We start from the raw sequence: 17,093 nt of genomic DNA, 5'->3' as shown, positions 1-17,093 counted from the left end.
TAGAAAGAAAGTATGAAGAAGATGGAGGAACAGATAACAGATCAGAAGAGCTGTGGCAGCACTGAGCAGTCTCTCCCCACAATCCACCATTTCTCTCTCCTCCTCCGCTTCCGTCTCCGCTGCTTGCACATGAACCTGCCTCCCCTCCTCCTCCTCTTGTCTCTCTCCTCCCTCCTTCGCTTGCTCTCCTGCACGAAGCTGCAGTACATGAGCAGGTCTCCTGGGTCTAGCTTCACTGCAGTGTAGAGAAGGGCACGGCAGCTGTTTTAGTACGATGCAATGAAGGATGGTGCACCAGGAGAAACGCATTTATCAGGTGTGTGGATTTGTGTTTGTGTGTAGTCATGTATATTTCAGGAGTTGTAGCATGCGTAGCATAATATTAACAGGTATCCATGATAGGTATCCATCATGGGCATGATTCTGTAGATAAATCAGCCATACTGGGTGAGTGGATGTGTGATTGTAAAGGGTGTGGTTGTGTTCCTATGTGACAGTTACCTGCTGATCTCTATCTCCTCCATAAAACAATTCCATCTCAATATGATTGATAGCTAGAAATCATATAACATGCTTTGTTCAGCTCTCCTGTATCCATAAGTGGATTTTACCATTCCACATACTTTCTGGAGGGGCAAATTAGGTTATGTGTGAACCTGTGTGTGTACGTATCTGAGTGTCTGCAGGTAAGGAGGCCATCCATTTTTCTAAAGTGGAATGAGCAGCAGGCGGAGTATCAGCGGGGAGAGTGAAGGCAATCAACTGTGATTTATGCTCTTACATCACTCCAGTCATCCAATGATGCATTTCAAAAAAGTGTGTGTGTATGTGTGTTGGACTATTTTTATTTTTTTATTTATTTATTTATTTTTTTTTTTTGGGGGGGGGTATGTTATTTAGAAGTAGATCCCTGATATAAATGGAAGAAATCTCTAACCTAAGTGATAAGAGTGCACATGCAACCTATATGTACGTATCTGGCTTAGTCCCATTGTATAAAAATACTTTTCTCATAGTGCCAAAATAAAAAAAAATCATGCTGTGCTAAACGCATTTTGTTTGGTACTCCTCTCCATTAGGTAAAAAAATTTGATATGTGAAATATATGCAGCTCAAATGTCCAAAGCATGCTTTTAGCTGACAAAAAGAAATGAGGACACCTCCAAAGTAGAAGCTGGCCTGAAATGAAAATGATGAAGAAAATTCAGGGAAGGATGTAAAATGAGGAAGTCAGAGATGAGAGGAAAGGCTAAGGTAGAAATCAAAGTAAGATAATGAAACTTTCTGCCTTCTAAAAATCTACATGAGACACTGTGGCTAACCAGCTACACCTGGCCTGGCTGGACTGGCTTGTCATTTTCTGATACAGAGTCACTGTTGTGCACAGTCCAAGCAGAAACAGTAGAACTGCTGGGGATGTATTAGAGCTTCTTGTAAACAAAAGAATGGCTGAGACTCTTGGCAAAACAGTTTTTTTAAGCAGACCGTTATGTTGGCTATGTAGCAGAAACAAAACTTGCAATGAGGTTCTTGCAGATTCATTTAATTAATTTTCTCAAGCAACTTAGTCCCACTAGGGCAGTGTTCAATCCCAGGATGCATCTGCATCTGTCTAGCCAATAGAGGTCAAAGTTGGGTTACCTCAGCAGTGCCATATGTTATTGCATACCTGGTTTACACGTGAAGATAACATACGCCTGAAAGGCAGGAAATTGGATTTCACGACTACGCTCAGTTCTTCCTATCTCAACCTTCCCCTGGATAAACCACATTTGTCCCCCATTCGTTGTTTTTCTTTTTCCCATTTTTCCTTTTATCATCCTTCCAACCAGAAAACGCTTTGATGCCATTCAAGTATTTATAGATCACATCCAGCTCAGTTTAGTAATTCTTCTCACAAGTGTCCTCCTTGATCAGCCAAGCAGAGAAAGGAGCACAGTCGCAGCACTTTTAGAAGTATTATTTGTATTCATGTATTTTTATCTGTTTCTGGCAGGCCCAGAGGAATGAGAGAGAGTCCATCAGGCAGAAACTTGCCCTTGGCAGTTTCTATGACGACGAGCCAGTCATCTACACCAGCTGCAGCAAGAACGGCCCATCCTCCCGGTAGGTTTGAGTTGTATGCTACAGTTTGATCAATGTAGCTCTTTGAAGGTTGCCATTACTATTTTTGGGCTTTTGTGGCTGACAGCCCACACATTAACTCCATAGGTGTCTACCTTATTTTATTCTGGACTAATAGCACAAAAACAACGATGAACTCCCCATATTCAATTCATCATTGATTGATAGAAAACATTATTGAACTACTTTAAGCCAACGTAATTTTAGGTTTTGTACTGTAGTCTATGTCCTATAGGAAAAACCCCATAACTGTTATGCTGCATATGTAATAGCTTGGCACCTGTCGACTTGGCAAATGCAATCATTTATCTAACAACCAGGAGAGGGAGCTGTTCAGTAGCTCATATTTATTATTGAAGGACTATAAATTAAAAACCATATATATATGTGAATGGAAAACTGAATGGAATACCTTGTTGGTTCACACCGAAGACATGAAGGGCAAATGAAAGGGTGTCTCTTCAGGAAACCACGAATAGAAGTTACGTAAATAGGTTCATTTACCTTGTGATTGTGTCTGTGTTGTGCAAAAAGCAGAGGAAGACAATGAGCAAGTGACAGAACTGATAATACGAAAGGAAAGTGAAAGATTTCCTGATAAGCCACAGCCTTGTTTACATGGAAACTGTCATTGGACAATTACTAATTTACCTACACTGAAACTAAGAAGCACTAGTATGAAAGGTCAGGCACGCAGGAGGTGGCAGGGTGGTTAACCTCTATTGCGTAAGAGATTCTGAGAAAGAAATCTAGTGAATTATTAGAGCAGGTTCCCACAGTAGGTAACAGATTAGACACCAGGTGACCTATGATGTCACTATCTTCTATAAAAAGCATTGAACGTTAAGAGTATAATGTTTATTCCTCTCTCAATTATTTATTTATTTATTTTTACCTGAAAAGCATAGTGACATGCTCTAATCTACATAAATGCCAGTACAAGTGTTTCAGATTTTTTTTTTTTTTTTTAAGATTATTAAGTTTCATGAAATTTTCATACACAAAATGATAGAAAGAGGTTGTAGTAGTAAATTTGACATATGAAACAATTCATTCATTCATCTTCTACTGTTTATCAGTTTCCCAATTACAGGGGGTGCTGGAGCTAATCCCAGCTCATATTGGGTGAGGGCGGGGTACACCCTGGACAGGTCACCAGTCCAACACACAGGGACAGACAGAGACCAACAACCACTCACGCACACACCTATGGACAATTTAGAGTCACCAACCTAGACAGGCATGTCTTTGGATGGTGGGAGGAAACCCACACAGAACGTCGGGAACCTTCTCGTTTTGGGGCAATAGCTCTAACTACTATGCTATGTGCAGACAAATCTGTGTGAAATCATTTTTCAAATGAGAAAATATTTCAAATTCCTGAAAAATTCAGTTTCACACACAGGTGCATGCAGTGGAAAGAGATGCATTACATCAGTCAGAAATTGGTTAACCAAAGCCGCTGTACATGCACAACACCATTCTGCTTTCTTGTCATGACAATTTTGACCTTGACTACCTTTCTGCCTTTGAGAAACTCTCATGTAAGGGGGTAGTTATAATAATCAATGGTCCCTCCCCCTCCCCCGTGCTACTGGCTACTGTTTGAGGAAGTTCCTTTTCCGAAAGAGGAAGTTATGTCTGATATGACTCCAAATATGCAGTTGTGGTAATGAAATAATGGGACCTCCACTGGAGGTAAAAAAAAAATAAATAAAAAAATAAAAAAATTGCATTGCACCGCTGGAATTTAGTTTGGGGTGGAAATTCCAACCATTACCACCAGTTCACCACCAAATTTGTGAGATTTTGTATATGTTATTGTTAATCCTGGTCTGAAGGGACATTAGTTTGGACTGTTAGGTTCTTTCAGGCATACTATCATCATCGGGAATTGAGTGAACTGCATTTTGAGCTCTTGGAAAGATTGAGGTTTTCAGATCTTCTGTGTAACTAGTGTTGAGGACCCAATGCTATTGTTTGTGGCTTTTTTTTCATCTTGTTCATTGGGATTATGTCACTCTTCTGAGGTCAGTGCACTTAGTGGCCTAAAGTATGGAGACATCATTACTGAAACTGTGTTTCTGAAGCTATAAGCTGTGGTCAGCTACTAATGTATCTTCCAGTCCTTGAAACATTTTGTAACACGGCTGCAAGGCTTTGCTCACGCTCAGCTACAGGAACATTGGGCTTGGTAACAATGATTATAGCTGACTGAATGGGGCTTGAACTCTGTGTTAGACAGTCAAGTTCTTCCACACCGACTCTGAAACTGACGACAGTTTCTTTATGGATCTTACTACTGAAACAAGACCTGGCAAAACTGCCACCGCAATGCTGAAAACACAACAGAGTAACATGATACATAATTATGTGCTGCAGCATGGGGTGTTCTTTTATATCTCAGCCAAACCATGACAAACGCATTGAAACATCATGTCCTACCAACAAACAATATGGTTTCCATTGGTCACCCATCTCAGCCATCATTCTAATTAGTATGTAAAAATAGGTCATTTTATTTTTTGAGGAATACTTGAATTGTTGGAAATGAGTGCGTGTAAACAGAAAATATTCACTTCAGCATTATAACTTTTTTGTTAACTTTGCTGCTTTCCACTCCTTCTTCTCCAACTGAATATGTTCACTCTTCTAACATACCTTTATGGATCATCTTACTGAGAAATATAAAGATCAATGTCCAATGTCCTAATCACATGTTGTCTGTTCTTTGTGTGTAAACAAGCTCAGTACAACCAATCCGTAATTTCCCTTTTCTCCCCAGGTTTCATTATGACTGGAAGACATTTGGGCATCTTTGGACATCGACATTTCCTTTCTCGCCTTCTTTATTTATTATGTTTTTCTTTCCAGGCTGCAGAGTGGGGTGAACCTGCAGGTGTGTTTTGTCAATGACAGCAGCAGTGACAAAGACAGTGATGCTGAGGACAGCAGGACAGAGACCAGTCTGGACACACCACTGTCACCTGTGGTATGAAGGCTTAAATGCCATATTGGTCTTTCTAAATGTGTTTCTGTTTTGTCCCACTGCTCTCATTGTACTTTGTAACAACTGAGAAACACATCAGCGGTTGTGTCATGATTTCTCCTTCCCCACTTCCTCCCCAGAGCAAGCAAAGCTCTTCGTTATCGGACCGGGACACGGCAGAGGAGGATTCTGACCCATTAGATGACTGCAGTGGGTTCTGGCGGGTGCAGCGGAGACTGCAGGAGGAGGCCCGGGTGGCACTGGCTCTAGCTCGGCCCATGGCTCGGATGCAGGTGGAGGTGGAGAGACAGATCCAACTGCACAGGCGTTCACCTGTGGCTGACCTGGTTAGTCAGCAAAAAGATATGGGGGTGGGTGGAGGGAATGAGTGACTGTAAGTTTCTGTTACAGTAAACACAGCATCATCTGATCAGAGGGTCAGGAAGGGTTTAAAAATTAATGTATGTATGACCATGAGAAAACCCCCAAAGCTCATAAACAAGAGAACAGAAAGTTTTTCCTCCCAATGCAAACTCATACAGACACATAGCTCCGATTGATCATGTCGAGATAACACAATTTTCATCTGTATTCTTCTTTAAATTCTAAATAATGTAGCGCATTTTGATATGCAGTATTTTTTCCCTGTCTGTGTGTGATTATGAATGCAGCTTCCCCATTTGCCTCACATCAGCGAGGGTTTGCTGAAGAGGAATTTGAGGCAAGGGGACATGAGGGACATGAGCCTCGGACAGCTCCAAGTGATCACGAATGATTTACACTCACAGATTCAGAGTGCGTAAAACACACACACACAAAACAGACACAACACAAAAATCACCTCAAAGTATTTGATGGATTCTCTAATTGCAAATGATTCTGCTGTCTTCCCATTTTGATAGAATATCATTGTTGGCAGCTAAAAGCTAGAATTTCTATCTAGTTTTGCGTGTTGCTAACTCGTTTGTTGCTGTCCCCTGCTGTATTAATAGTCAAAGAATTACACCTTTTGGAAAGTGTATTTGATTGAATCTACTTATCCTTTTTAAATCCACTTTGAATGCCTTGAAATATCAGGTGGAATTCACACGACAAAAAATGAATGGATTTAAATGTTACACTTTAAACTATCGACATTTTCAAACATTTCAGGCTCCTCAGTTCTCCTCCTGTTCTCCAAATTTTTCAGAGACTCTTTCAAGACAGCATTTCTTTTAAGTGAATTGCTTTTATAATCTGATATAGGTTTAAATGAGGAGCTGGTGCAGTTGCTGCTGATGAGGGATGAACTGCACGTGGAGCAGGACGCAATGCTGGTGGACATAGAGGACCTCACCAGGTGTGGCTTTCACTTTACCGTCTGTTCTTTGTGTTTTTGATACCTGTCCAAGTCTCTCTTTCTACCGCAAAATTCATCAGAAGTTAGTGATTGGTAGCATCAGCTGCGTTTGGGCACTCTAATGTACTTCTTGTTTCTGTTGCGGCAGGCATGCCCACAGCCATCAGCGGCACCAGGCAGAGAAAGCTATCTCTAAATAGAGCACCCTGTATATCCGTCTGCACGCCATTCGACCCACCGTTTCATGGACTGTTGTCAGTGTTACGTATGAAACTCCATGTGTGCTGACTATTTCTGGAGAGTTGAATGCAGGACATAGTGTTAACCCACACATAATGTGTTGCACCGCAGGATGTTGTTGAAGGACAGCTGTGATTTTTGGTTTCAGTATAAGATGGATTTTCACTTCAATACAGCATGATTCATCATAGTAGATTTCACATAATTCGGAGGAATCCTCTTTACACTATTTACCTCGTCATGAAATTGCACAGTACACTGATGTATGTTAAGCTGAGTCTGAGCGCAGCCCCTAATCATGTTACTTCTGTTGTATCTCAAACAGGATGATGACTTTCTGGGGCCACAACTAGTTGAAAATAGGATAAATTAAAACAGACTTTTGTCTCTATCATGATCAAAAAAGTCTATGATTTTCTGTAGATAGGCCTTGTTTACAGTTTTCTTTCCTTTGTTTCACTTTGAGCACTGTCATCACTGTTTAACAGTAGAATTCACTCTAATAACTAAACACTGTCTGAGCTGTTGCAGCTGAAAATAATGAATACTTTGCCGTTGTGCTTATATAAAGTTTAGTTTCACAGAAGTCTTGATCACCTTGACACTAAATTGGATTTAACGGTTTCCACCTGCTTTAAGTGTTTCATAACAGCTAACCGGTACAGCATTTTGATTTTAATTTAGACAAATTTGTATTTGTCAAATGTGGTGATGGTTGATACATTAGAAAATATGATGAGAGGATTAATATATATTGCGGAGAGAACAGAGGAGGCAAAAGCCTTTTAAAAAAAAAATATACAAACTGATTTTTGCTAAGGTCAATTTACCAATGCTAAAAATGTTTAAAATAAAATATAAATATAACACTAGATCAAAACATATCTATTTTATCTGTTTATGGACATACTCTATGGAAATGTTATAAGATACTTTATTAAAAGGATGAAGATCATGCCTTGGATGTGTGTAGATGTTTTCACTCAGCTTTTTCAGAATGTAATGTAACACAAAGTTAAAGTCTTTTTTTTAATTTATTGTTTGCTCTATTGATTAATGCACTGTATGATGATTGTAAAAAAAATCCAATAATAAATGTTTCAATGGTGTGGTCTTTGTCTATATTTGCCTGGCGAGATTTCATGAGAGTTCATTTGTATAGCAAGTTCCAACAAAATCTCTGTCTGTTGATATTAACCGTGAAAGCTACACTTAAAAATCACACACGCACATATTAAAAAGTATAACGCCAGAAAGGGATAGTGCTCTCATTCAAATTTTGAGCTTTAGAGCTGAACAAGTACAACTGAGTTTCTTAACTTGCTCACACATTTACACTTCGTTTCACACTGAGTGCCACTGGGCAAACGGCCAGAGTACACATGCACTCATCAGTCTAAATAAACTGCTGTTACCTTTTTTACTATCATTTATAAGTAAATGAGAAAGAGGGAAAAATTTACTTATTTCAATTAAAATGTCCATTTTGAACTTCAAGCGTTAAAAAAAATGCTCTCCACCTCTGAGGGCTACGCAGTTTTAAAATTATTTGGAACTGAAAAGTATTTGCAATACTGATGCCTAAAATATACCTTCTTTTTGCTTCAGGAATAATGTTACAATTCAATTCTCCCGTGCAACCATAAAAAATAAAACAGGATGGCTAATGAATGAATGAATAAATATAAGCCATACATTATAAGTTTTTTGGTTTAAGGTATTAAACTAACAGAATAGATTTTTTTCCTAAATATGTCATGGATATGTCTCATTACCTAATATTAATGAAACAAGATTTTTCAAATCCTTTACAAGGTGTAAATGTATCAGTCTGTGGTGGCTAATACCTTAGAATATTTGACATATGGATCTTAAACATGATTTTAAAAAAATCAATAGTTTCACTCTGTTTCACCTCTTTGTAAATTTCAACAGTAAACACTTGTCATCAATGTGATGCTCCTTGGTAACCTTAAAATTATGTGTAGATCCACCCAGTCTGTGTTAATTCCAGTTTCACCAAAGCATTCAGTGCTAGTAGGGGAAAAGGAAATTACACAACATTTCAATTTACAGTTAGGTATCAACATGCTGCCATAACAGGAGGGAAATCCCTGCATCACTCTGGATATAAAACACTCAAGAACGCCTTGTTAAGTCACAATCAGGAATTAACAGTCTTATTCAAGATGCCTCTCATCAAGCTCTGTAAGTAGAGTACACATTAAGTGTACCATATCTCTGTGCAATGAAATTATTGATATTCAAGATTTATTGATGAAATGCTATTTGTCTCTTTTTGACAGACTTCAGTCCTGCACTCGTGCTCCTGATGGTCAGCTGTCTCCTGTGGCAGCACGGAAAGTCTCTGACGATCCCGAGAAAACATCTGACACACCAGTGTGTCCTGGATGCAGCAAAACTTCTGAAGAACATCACTAATGTGCTTTCAAAGGTGCGCCTACAAAACTGACATGTCTACATGTCCATTTAAATAGTCTTTAACTGGCAGTTTTTAAAATGCTCTTTTCTTTTCACAGGATGAACTGTTCCGAGGCATCAACTGTACAACGCAAAGTGTGGAGCTCAGCACGACAACGAACACAGCTTTTTTGTGTTCGCCAAAGGTACTAAGTGAAACTCGTATTTTTCATATGGAAGTATTTCAAAACCGAGACATAGCTGAATATTCAGAGGGAAAAAAGCACATTAGAACAAAGAACAGTTTATAGCTGTAAGTCTGTGTAATAAATGAGCTTCTGAATTTTGATGCCTTCTTATCTATTTCACTCACAGGGATTAACATGCTCTGAAATCCCTAAATCAGAATTTGATCGGGTGAGTTCTCTTTGTCAAAAGCGATATTTCAAGAATAAGTTTTCTTACTTATTTTATACATTAAAAATCTATTTTTGACAGTAATGTTAAGTAATTTGAGCCAACTGAGCAATTAACATATTTCTTTTTTGCCATTTAGGAGTCATGTCTGACAAATATTGAGGAGGATTTACGTCAGTATTACAAATTCCTTGCAACTCATCCAGAGCCAACTCTTCTAATTGAGCTCAGACAATTCATGGAGGTAACACATTTTTCACAACACACTATATTTTGGCACAGTTTGAACCAAAACTCGAAAATTATCAGTGGCTGTTCAAGGACTGGCTAATTAGATAAATGGTCCAGTCACTGCCTTTTTTACATATTTTAAATATAATTGAATGACAGACGTTCTAGTGAGAAGGAGAGATGAGACAGGAAAAGTCTGAAGTTCACATCAGCAGCTCTTGTACTTTTAAATTGCTATGCACGCAGTAAAAACAGTCTATACTTTCCTTTCAACAGGACTGCTTCCCATGGTCTCTGTTCTCAGAATTGCCTTCAGCACAGGTAAGGCAGACCTGTAAAGATGACAAGTTACTGATATACTGTGACTTTTATTACTGAGTTTTTTATTCAAAAATTTACATTATTTTTTTAGAAGAGCAGCTGTTGTATGACTAAGAAATCCTTGTCTGTCTCTATTCTTAAAGGCTGCTGCGGTCCGTGATAGCACCTTCAATGAAAGGCAGAGACTCTGTAAAGTGCTGAAGGGCTTCCATGTCCGCACCATCACCATCAACAGAGCCTTTGCATACATTAATTCTTTTGAACACAATAAATAAATTTCTACTGCGTTCTGACACAAGAATATTTCCAGAACGCTATATATTTATAACTATTTAAGTCTACATATTTGTAGTCAGATCATTTACATTTAACATCAAAATGATGTGGTAAAGTATTTTTTGTAAGTGTATTTGCACACTTAATGTTATTTATTTATTAACATTTTATTTATATTAATCTGGAATATTTATTTTAAACTATTTATTGTTTTTATTCACTTGTTTTTCAGACTGATCAAATAAATACTTTTTCCTGCATGAATATGGATAATGACTCATTCATTTACTGCTACTGTTTATGATTTAACTTTTATTCCAGACAACAGGGAGATAATTCAATTATTGTCTGCACTGACATTTCAAATTCACATGTACATACATATGTTGTGTTCCATTTCTTCTTTCACTAAAGGCCACGAACAGCAGTTGGATCATCTGTTGCAGCTGCTAAATGACAATTAATGCGACTTAAAGAAAGCTTTTTTCCTCCAGGTCCTGTATTCCTAGATAGGGCTTTTTCAATATGGCACAGTACTATTTTTACACAGCTTACTGTACTTTTCCTGTGACAAATTCAAAAGATGAGCCTTTTGAGTATTAGTATTTACTGATTAGCTGAATACCTCAGGGCGATTGTACTTACTCCATTTGGAAAGTCCATGGTTAATGAAGTACTCACAATCAGTGTCAAAAAGTCTTTGGACATTTAGAAGGATGCGAAAATCAGTCAAAGGGTATTCAGCAGGCTGTGTAGTGCTTGGACCAAACTGTTTGATAAATGTACAATCAGCCAAGAAGTAAAAATGGATGTAAAGTCTGAGAGGCTTTTATCGTAACAGGACCAACTTCAACTCAAATGTGTTTTTTTTTTTTTTTTAAGGGAGGGGTGGTTATAAAAATAATGTTTTTTAAAGTACAGGCAGAGGTTAAGGCAGGTTGTGTTGGTTGTCATAAAACCATACAAAAAGTAGTAAATACCTTTTTGCTGTATCTTTCATTTTCACTATGTTCAGGGGAACTGGCATGACTGATTTGTGGTTGCTGGCACTGAAATAACATGTGACACTCCTGCCACATTTAAGAGTCAGCACAACAGAACATAAAAGGCTCACAGGCCTGTCTTTTCTGTTTTGTTGCTTCTTAACTTTAGTGCATGCGGCTGTAATATATGCATGTTATAATGTTCTGTTGAGTATACATCACACCTGACTCTGGTTGTATTTAACAATAACAAAGGCTGTTCCAGTCTTGTTAGCTGTCTGCTCACATTTTTTGACTTTTCAGGTCAAATAATATATTATACAGTGTGTTATATGATTACCATTGAGCTATGTTGTGTGTGTTATACTGGAAAAAAGACGCACTGGTAGATAGGACAGGGTGACTGCAACCCATATCTGGAAGCATATCGAGCAGCTTGCATTTACTACGTCTCGGTTTAAGACAAAAAGAAAAGCAGGCAACTGGTATGCCATGGTTAGATAATAAAAATTCCCAAACTCACAAAAGAATTTCTTAACGGTAGCAGACCAGCTCAAACTGGAATTTTAAAACTAGCACGGGTTGCGGCCTTGGGGGTATGTTAGCAGGTAGCTGAGAGCTGCTGACCCCAGGGTCTGATCCGCTCCACTGTCTGTGTCTTCAAAGTCTGATGTGAAGGCGTTCATTCAAATACAGCAAGAATCTGAACAGAGACCTTTTTTTTCTCCTGAACAAATTCAAGACACCAAAGGCAGGTAGTTAAATGCCCCAACATTGGCCATGTCATGTGTCATGTCATCCAGAAATGTTTTCCTTTCTTTCAAAACTTGATGTGAGTGGGGAGGCCTATAGCCAAACAATTACAGTTTGATAATTTGGAAATCCTTCTATACCTCTTATCACATCTCTAATAATTCAAATAGTTAAACCGACAAAAAAAAAAAAGAAAGGATCATTATACTCTTTTCCAAGTATGGTCGACTAGCCTTACATTCAGCACCTTTGTATTACCAGATTAAGTCCCATCCAAATCTACTGACTAAATCAGGGGTGCTGCTAAAAAGCAATCCGAGCCTGTCAGAGATAGTATGACCTGCCAACCTTTTGGTAACAAATAAAATGATTATCCATTAATGGAGAGCTGTGATGTAGGCTTTTTTTTTCTTCACACGTTCAATTATCAGGCATTTTACCGGCATTTGATTGACTTTACTAACATTAATGCATGAGAAGTGAGGCAGTACTCCTCATCTCTAGTCAGTGGCCCGGTCCTTTGTGTATATTTTTCTGTATGTGGCCCTCGGGAACTAAAAAAAAAAAAAAAAAGTTTGGAATCATCTGGACTAAATGGATAAATAAGATTCACAGCCGACAAACTGGGGTTGAATGTGTTTGTAGTGACACCTAGTGGAAAATGTAGCCACACTGAGAATAAAGTTGGAGGTTAACTCTAATTGTTTGTGGTCATTAACGTTGTTCTTTGTTGGCTAAAGGCTAGTGAAGCTAACAGCGGCGCTTATTGGATGAATTACTTTTATTGGCCGCTCCTGGTGAGTTTGAGCCGCCTCGGTCAGTCCAATCAGCGGGAATGAGTCTCACCTGGTATATTTCAGCCGGCTGTCGGTCTGTCCGACCAGAGCTGGATGTTCGAGCCCCAGAATGAACCGACACCTGCAAAGATCTTCCTGGTGGATCATCGCCCTCCTCTCCGCTTGTAGACTCGCAGAAAGCCGGATAGTTTACAGCCGAGGCCCCGGCGTTGAAAACTCCCGCGCCACGACGACGTTTCATGGGAGCGCGCGACCCGAAGAGTCTGTTCCGATACAGCGACACAAACAACAACAACAACATTATTATTATTATAATCATCAGCAGGAGCAGCAGCAGCAGTACAACACGGAGCTCGGTGAGCGGCCTCGGCCCGTCTCGGTCCGGTGCCACCCGGACTCCATGGAGGTGGTGGTGCAGGCCGACTTGTTCGACGTGGGCCTTCGGGTAGACGGGACCCACCTGCGGCTTGGCGCGGCTCCAGCAGCCCGGGACGGTCCGTGCAGAGGCGTCCAGTCGGGAGTTGCTGAAGTCACCGTCCGGACACCGCTGACGGAGTGCGGTACTCAACTCTCGGTGAGTATCGCGTTGGGTGAAGTGGTTCTAATGCCGGCTCCGTTTTGGACACTTTCTTTGGTTCCTATATCGAACACACTGAAAGTCTGACACTGTTCTCTTGCAGTCGACAGAAGAAAAGATCATCTATTCTAATAGTCTGGTCTACTCACCTGAAGCTTCAGCTGATGGTTTGCTGAGACTGGAGGAGGCTACGATTCCAGTTGAATGCCATTATGAAAGGTTTTTGAAATGGGTGTTAGTCTGGGTGCACTACAGGGTGCAGCTCCCTCCATCTTTTTCATGCCCTTGTAGATATTTAAACTGGAGCTGCTGATTATGGCTGTCCATTTTCAGATACTATGCTCTGGATGGTCTGTCTCTGCGTCCCACCTGGCACCCTTTTGTCTCCACGATCGCAGCAGAAGACCAAATTGATTTCACTCTTCAACTCATGACTGGTATTAAAATGATAGTGATCAAACAGCTTGTTTTTCTACTCTCCAAAGGGCTTTATCTAACGAGTAATTCATACTGAAAGGGCTTGCTTTTCCTTTCTCTGTTTTTGTAGATGACTGGCAATTTGAGAGGAGATCTTATTCATATTTCCTTGGTGATACCATTAATTTCGAAATCACTTCTGTCGTGGCTGACCACATGCCCCTGCGCGTCTATGTTGATCATTGTGTTGCCACAGCAACTACTGATGCAGAGGATACCTTAAGATATGACTTCATTGAACATCACGGGCCAGTGCCACAATCAAACACTACACAATCATTCCCTCCCACAACTATGAAATTAATATGAACTAAACCTGTTTTTTTTTTTTTGGGTTATTTTTTTCTTTCATCTGAATTCCATTCAAACTTTGTCCTCCTTTTGTCTCCATAACAGATGTTTGACTGACACTTATCTGACAAACTCCAGCTCCCGGTTTCTACCTAGAATTGTGGATCATAAGCTGAGGTTTCAGCTGGAGGCCTTTAGGTTTTACCAGGAGCCCAGGAATCAGGTGATTGTCATTCTGTTTTTGTCATATCTTCATTTCAGTGGATCTGGTTTAATGTGTACATGACATCTTTAGACTTTAAGGATGAGTTTTGTTGTACTAAATAATATTACCTTTCTTGTAGGTCTACTTAACCTGCTACGTGAAGGCTGTTCCAGTCATGCTAACAGTCGACTCACAAAACAGGGCATGCTCTTTAATTCAAGACAGGTCTTGTATATTATTGCTCATGATACAGTAGTTTTATAATCAGCTTAGTTATTGTGCCAACAAAGTTATTCTCTTGAATGCCATGTCATCTGGTTTTCCTCTTTCAAAATATTGTATTCAAGGTATGATACAAAAAGTTTGTGGGTCTCTCAAATTTACCAGAAGTGATTGGACTTAGTGTTTAAAAAAAAAAAAAAAAAAAAAAAACATTCTCCTTCTCCAGGTGGCAGTCTGTTGATGGAGATGACCTGGCATGTAGCAGCTGCAGTGTCCCCCATCAGTTTTTGGAGACAACCACAGAACCTCCCACAACTACAGTCGGCACCAAAGCCTGGTCGCTCATGACTTCACAGGAGAGTTTCGTCCAGAGCAGAGATGAGCAACATCCAGCAAGATATGTACGTTTCCGTCCAAAAATACAGCAGAACCAGCACAAAAAACTTCAGTCTTTGGATAGATTGCTCAAGAGAGGAACGGACAATACTGCAGGTGAATTTGCTACATTTCTTTAATTTTTTTTTGCATCATTTTAGTCAATGTGCATTTGTACAACATTCATGATATCTTCAATTTCAGTATGTTTAAAGGTACAATGGGTCTTACTAACAGCCTAATTTTTTTTCACAGACTAACAGATGGGTCTAAAGACAATGTAAATTTTTTTTTTTTTTTTTTTTTTCACAGCACCTTTTTTAAAAAAAATATAACATTGGAGGAAAGCTGTCTTGTATCTATTGTTAATTGCTAAATACATACTTGGGCTTAGCAATTAATTGAAACATTAATAAATTACAGTAGAACATGTGCAATAAAGCATTGTGGTCCCACAGAAACGTTCTGGCCATAATTCCCATCCCTACTATAACTCATCACCATCATTTTGTGAAATCTATATAGATATCTGTATATTTATATAGAGATGGATAGATATTAATTTGTTTTTCTGCACATTGTTCATCTTGAAGGGGGGGGAAACTTTTTATTAGAACATTAATTCCTTAGTTATATTGGGATAAACTAGCTTATTCGTTGAACCTTAAGTTTGTATTAACTTTACCCCATGTGATTTGTTTTCCAGAGAAAACTATGCAGCTGGGACCCCTTATTGTTCTCCCATCCAGAAAATTTGTAACAAAGCCAACAGATGCCAATGTGACGCTTTCAAAAAAGAACTAGACCACCTGAGACCAGGGATAGTACACTGGAGACATTCAGGAAAAAAAAAAAAACAAAAACCACTTCACTGCTTCCACAGAAAGGACAAACATTTTGACACAACTAGCAAACCCTGTGGATGCAGATATTAACCTCATCATTTGGCTGTGCTCACCCTTTTACACTTACATTAAAGGGTATTTTTGTTAGTTCTTTTGTCAAACTTTCTCTCCAATAAATATTTTATGATGTTAACTTGGCTTTTTGTTGCATCTGCTTTAATGCAAAACTGCTTGAAGATCAGTTTTTCTCATTACTTGATATCTGATCTTTACAAGATCTAACATCCTGTATTCGTTAGACAAGACTTCAGTATGGTTTTTAGCAAAAAATGTAATTAGTATTGGGTTTTAAGCACTCAGACTCATTAGGCATTGGCAACAGAAATTAATTTCTTGTTTGTACTTTAACACAAATGCACACTATGCAACCCATTGTGTTGTCTTCTGACATCCAGTGTTTTTTCAGGGTTCAGCACATGACACTGGTTATTTTGAAGCAGAGATAAGTGCAGATATGCTGTGAGCTAGTCCCCCCCACACCCATTACTACCCGCAACATACTCATTATGTAGTCTCACAATTGATCAATAACAGGGTCTGTAATGGAAAATAAAATGTTTGCTCTACTGCAAAACCCAGTTAAATGAGTCGCTTTCTGTAGTGTTGACTGACACTTGAAATTTAATAAAAGCTATATTCTTTTTGCACATTCTTGTTTACTTTCATGCTGCAGCCTACCCAGAACTCACTGAGAGTCGGTGTATGCTTTGTGTCCAGCACTTTGCACTTAGAATATTGCATATACCACTTAGCTGCAACTGGTGGAGACCAAACCCTTGCAACCTTTTAAGCAATGACCAAACTTGACCCCTGAATATACACAAACTCACATTAATATTGCAAATGGAAATAGACTTTTGAGCTCTTCCCAGCAGGTACATTGGAGTTATTTGGGTTCCCTCGCCTCAGCACCTCGGACAGCACATCGCACGGTTTCCCCCAAAGGGTGGGTCAGGCGCTGTCCAAGGTCCTGAGGCAACAACCCTGGATTTTCAGGGTCCTTGTTTTAATGTCCCCTCCCTCTTTCATAATTTATCACCTGTATTTCTCGGTGCTTCCTACAGGACTGGTCGATATCCCGGGCGTCTGTTTACTTTCATCTCAAATGAATGAGCCATTTGTGTCTATGTGCCTTCAATCGCTTGAAGCC

At 39.3% G+C, this 17,093-nt stretch overlaps 3 protein-coding genes and 1 long non-coding RNA gene across 4 annotated transcripts; 3 read left to right on the top strand and 1 right to left on the bottom strand.

Annotated features, from left to right (window-relative positions):
* The first annotated feature begins 286 nt into the window (after nucleotides 1-286).
* Nucleotides 287-6,652, top strand: LOC115057599 (schwannomin-interacting protein 1-like). The gene is made up of 7 exons (XM_029524760.1): nucleotides 287-316; nucleotides 1,997-2,106; nucleotides 4,999-5,116; nucleotides 5,254-5,460; nucleotides 5,785-5,908; nucleotides 6,359-6,452; nucleotides 6,601-6,652. The coding sequence occupies exons 1-7, from the start codon at nucleotides 287-289 to the stop codon at nucleotides 6,650-6,652; spliced, it is 735 nt and encodes a 244-aa protein (XP_029380620.1).
* On the bottom strand, nucleotides 5,078-13,460 carry LOC115057601 (uncharacterized). Its single transcript, XR_003841933.1, has 3 exons — nucleotides 13,352-13,460; nucleotides 12,941-13,154; nucleotides 5,078-5,457 (listed from the first exon to the last, which is right to left on the bottom strand). It is a non-coding gene; the product is annotated as an uncharacterized LOC115057601 (long non-coding RNA).
* LOC115057600 (interleukin-12 subunit alpha-like) lies at nucleotides 8,882-10,357 on the top strand. Its single transcript, XM_029524761.1, has 7 exons — nucleotides 8,882-8,900; nucleotides 8,999-9,147; nucleotides 9,233-9,319; nucleotides 9,489-9,530; nucleotides 9,670-9,774; nucleotides 10,038-10,082; nucleotides 10,226-10,357. The coding sequence occupies exons 1-7, from the start codon at nucleotides 8,882-8,884 to the stop codon at nucleotides 10,355-10,357; spliced, it is 579 nt and encodes a 192-aa protein (XP_029380621.1).
* On the top strand, nucleotides 12,982-15,878 carry LOC115057598 (zona pellucida sperm-binding protein 3-like). The gene is made up of 9 exons (XM_029524759.1): nucleotides 12,982-13,156; nucleotides 13,217-13,465; nucleotides 13,572-13,687; nucleotides 13,802-13,905; nucleotides 14,016-14,193; nucleotides 14,342-14,459; nucleotides 14,581-14,666; nucleotides 14,890-15,155; nucleotides 15,745-15,878. Exons 1-9 carry the CDS (start codon nucleotides 13,001-13,003, stop codon nucleotides 15,840-15,842), a joined length of 1,371 nt encoding a protein of 456 aa, XP_029380619.1. The 5' UTR covers nucleotides 12,982-13,000; the 3' UTR covers nucleotides 15,843-15,878.
* Nucleotides 15,879-17,093: the final 1,215 nt, after the last annotated feature.

Source organism: Echeneis naucrates, chromosome 17 (genome assembly GCF_900963305.1).
Source record: "Echeneis naucrates chromosome 17, fEcheNa1.1, whole genome shotgun sequence".
In the NCBI taxonomy this organism is placed as follows: domain Eukaryota; kingdom Metazoa; phylum Chordata; class Actinopteri; order Carangiformes; family Echeneidae; genus Echeneis; species Echeneis naucrates.
The sequence above is the reverse complement of the archived record's forward strand: the minus strand, read 5'-3'. Positions and strand labels throughout refer to the sequence as shown.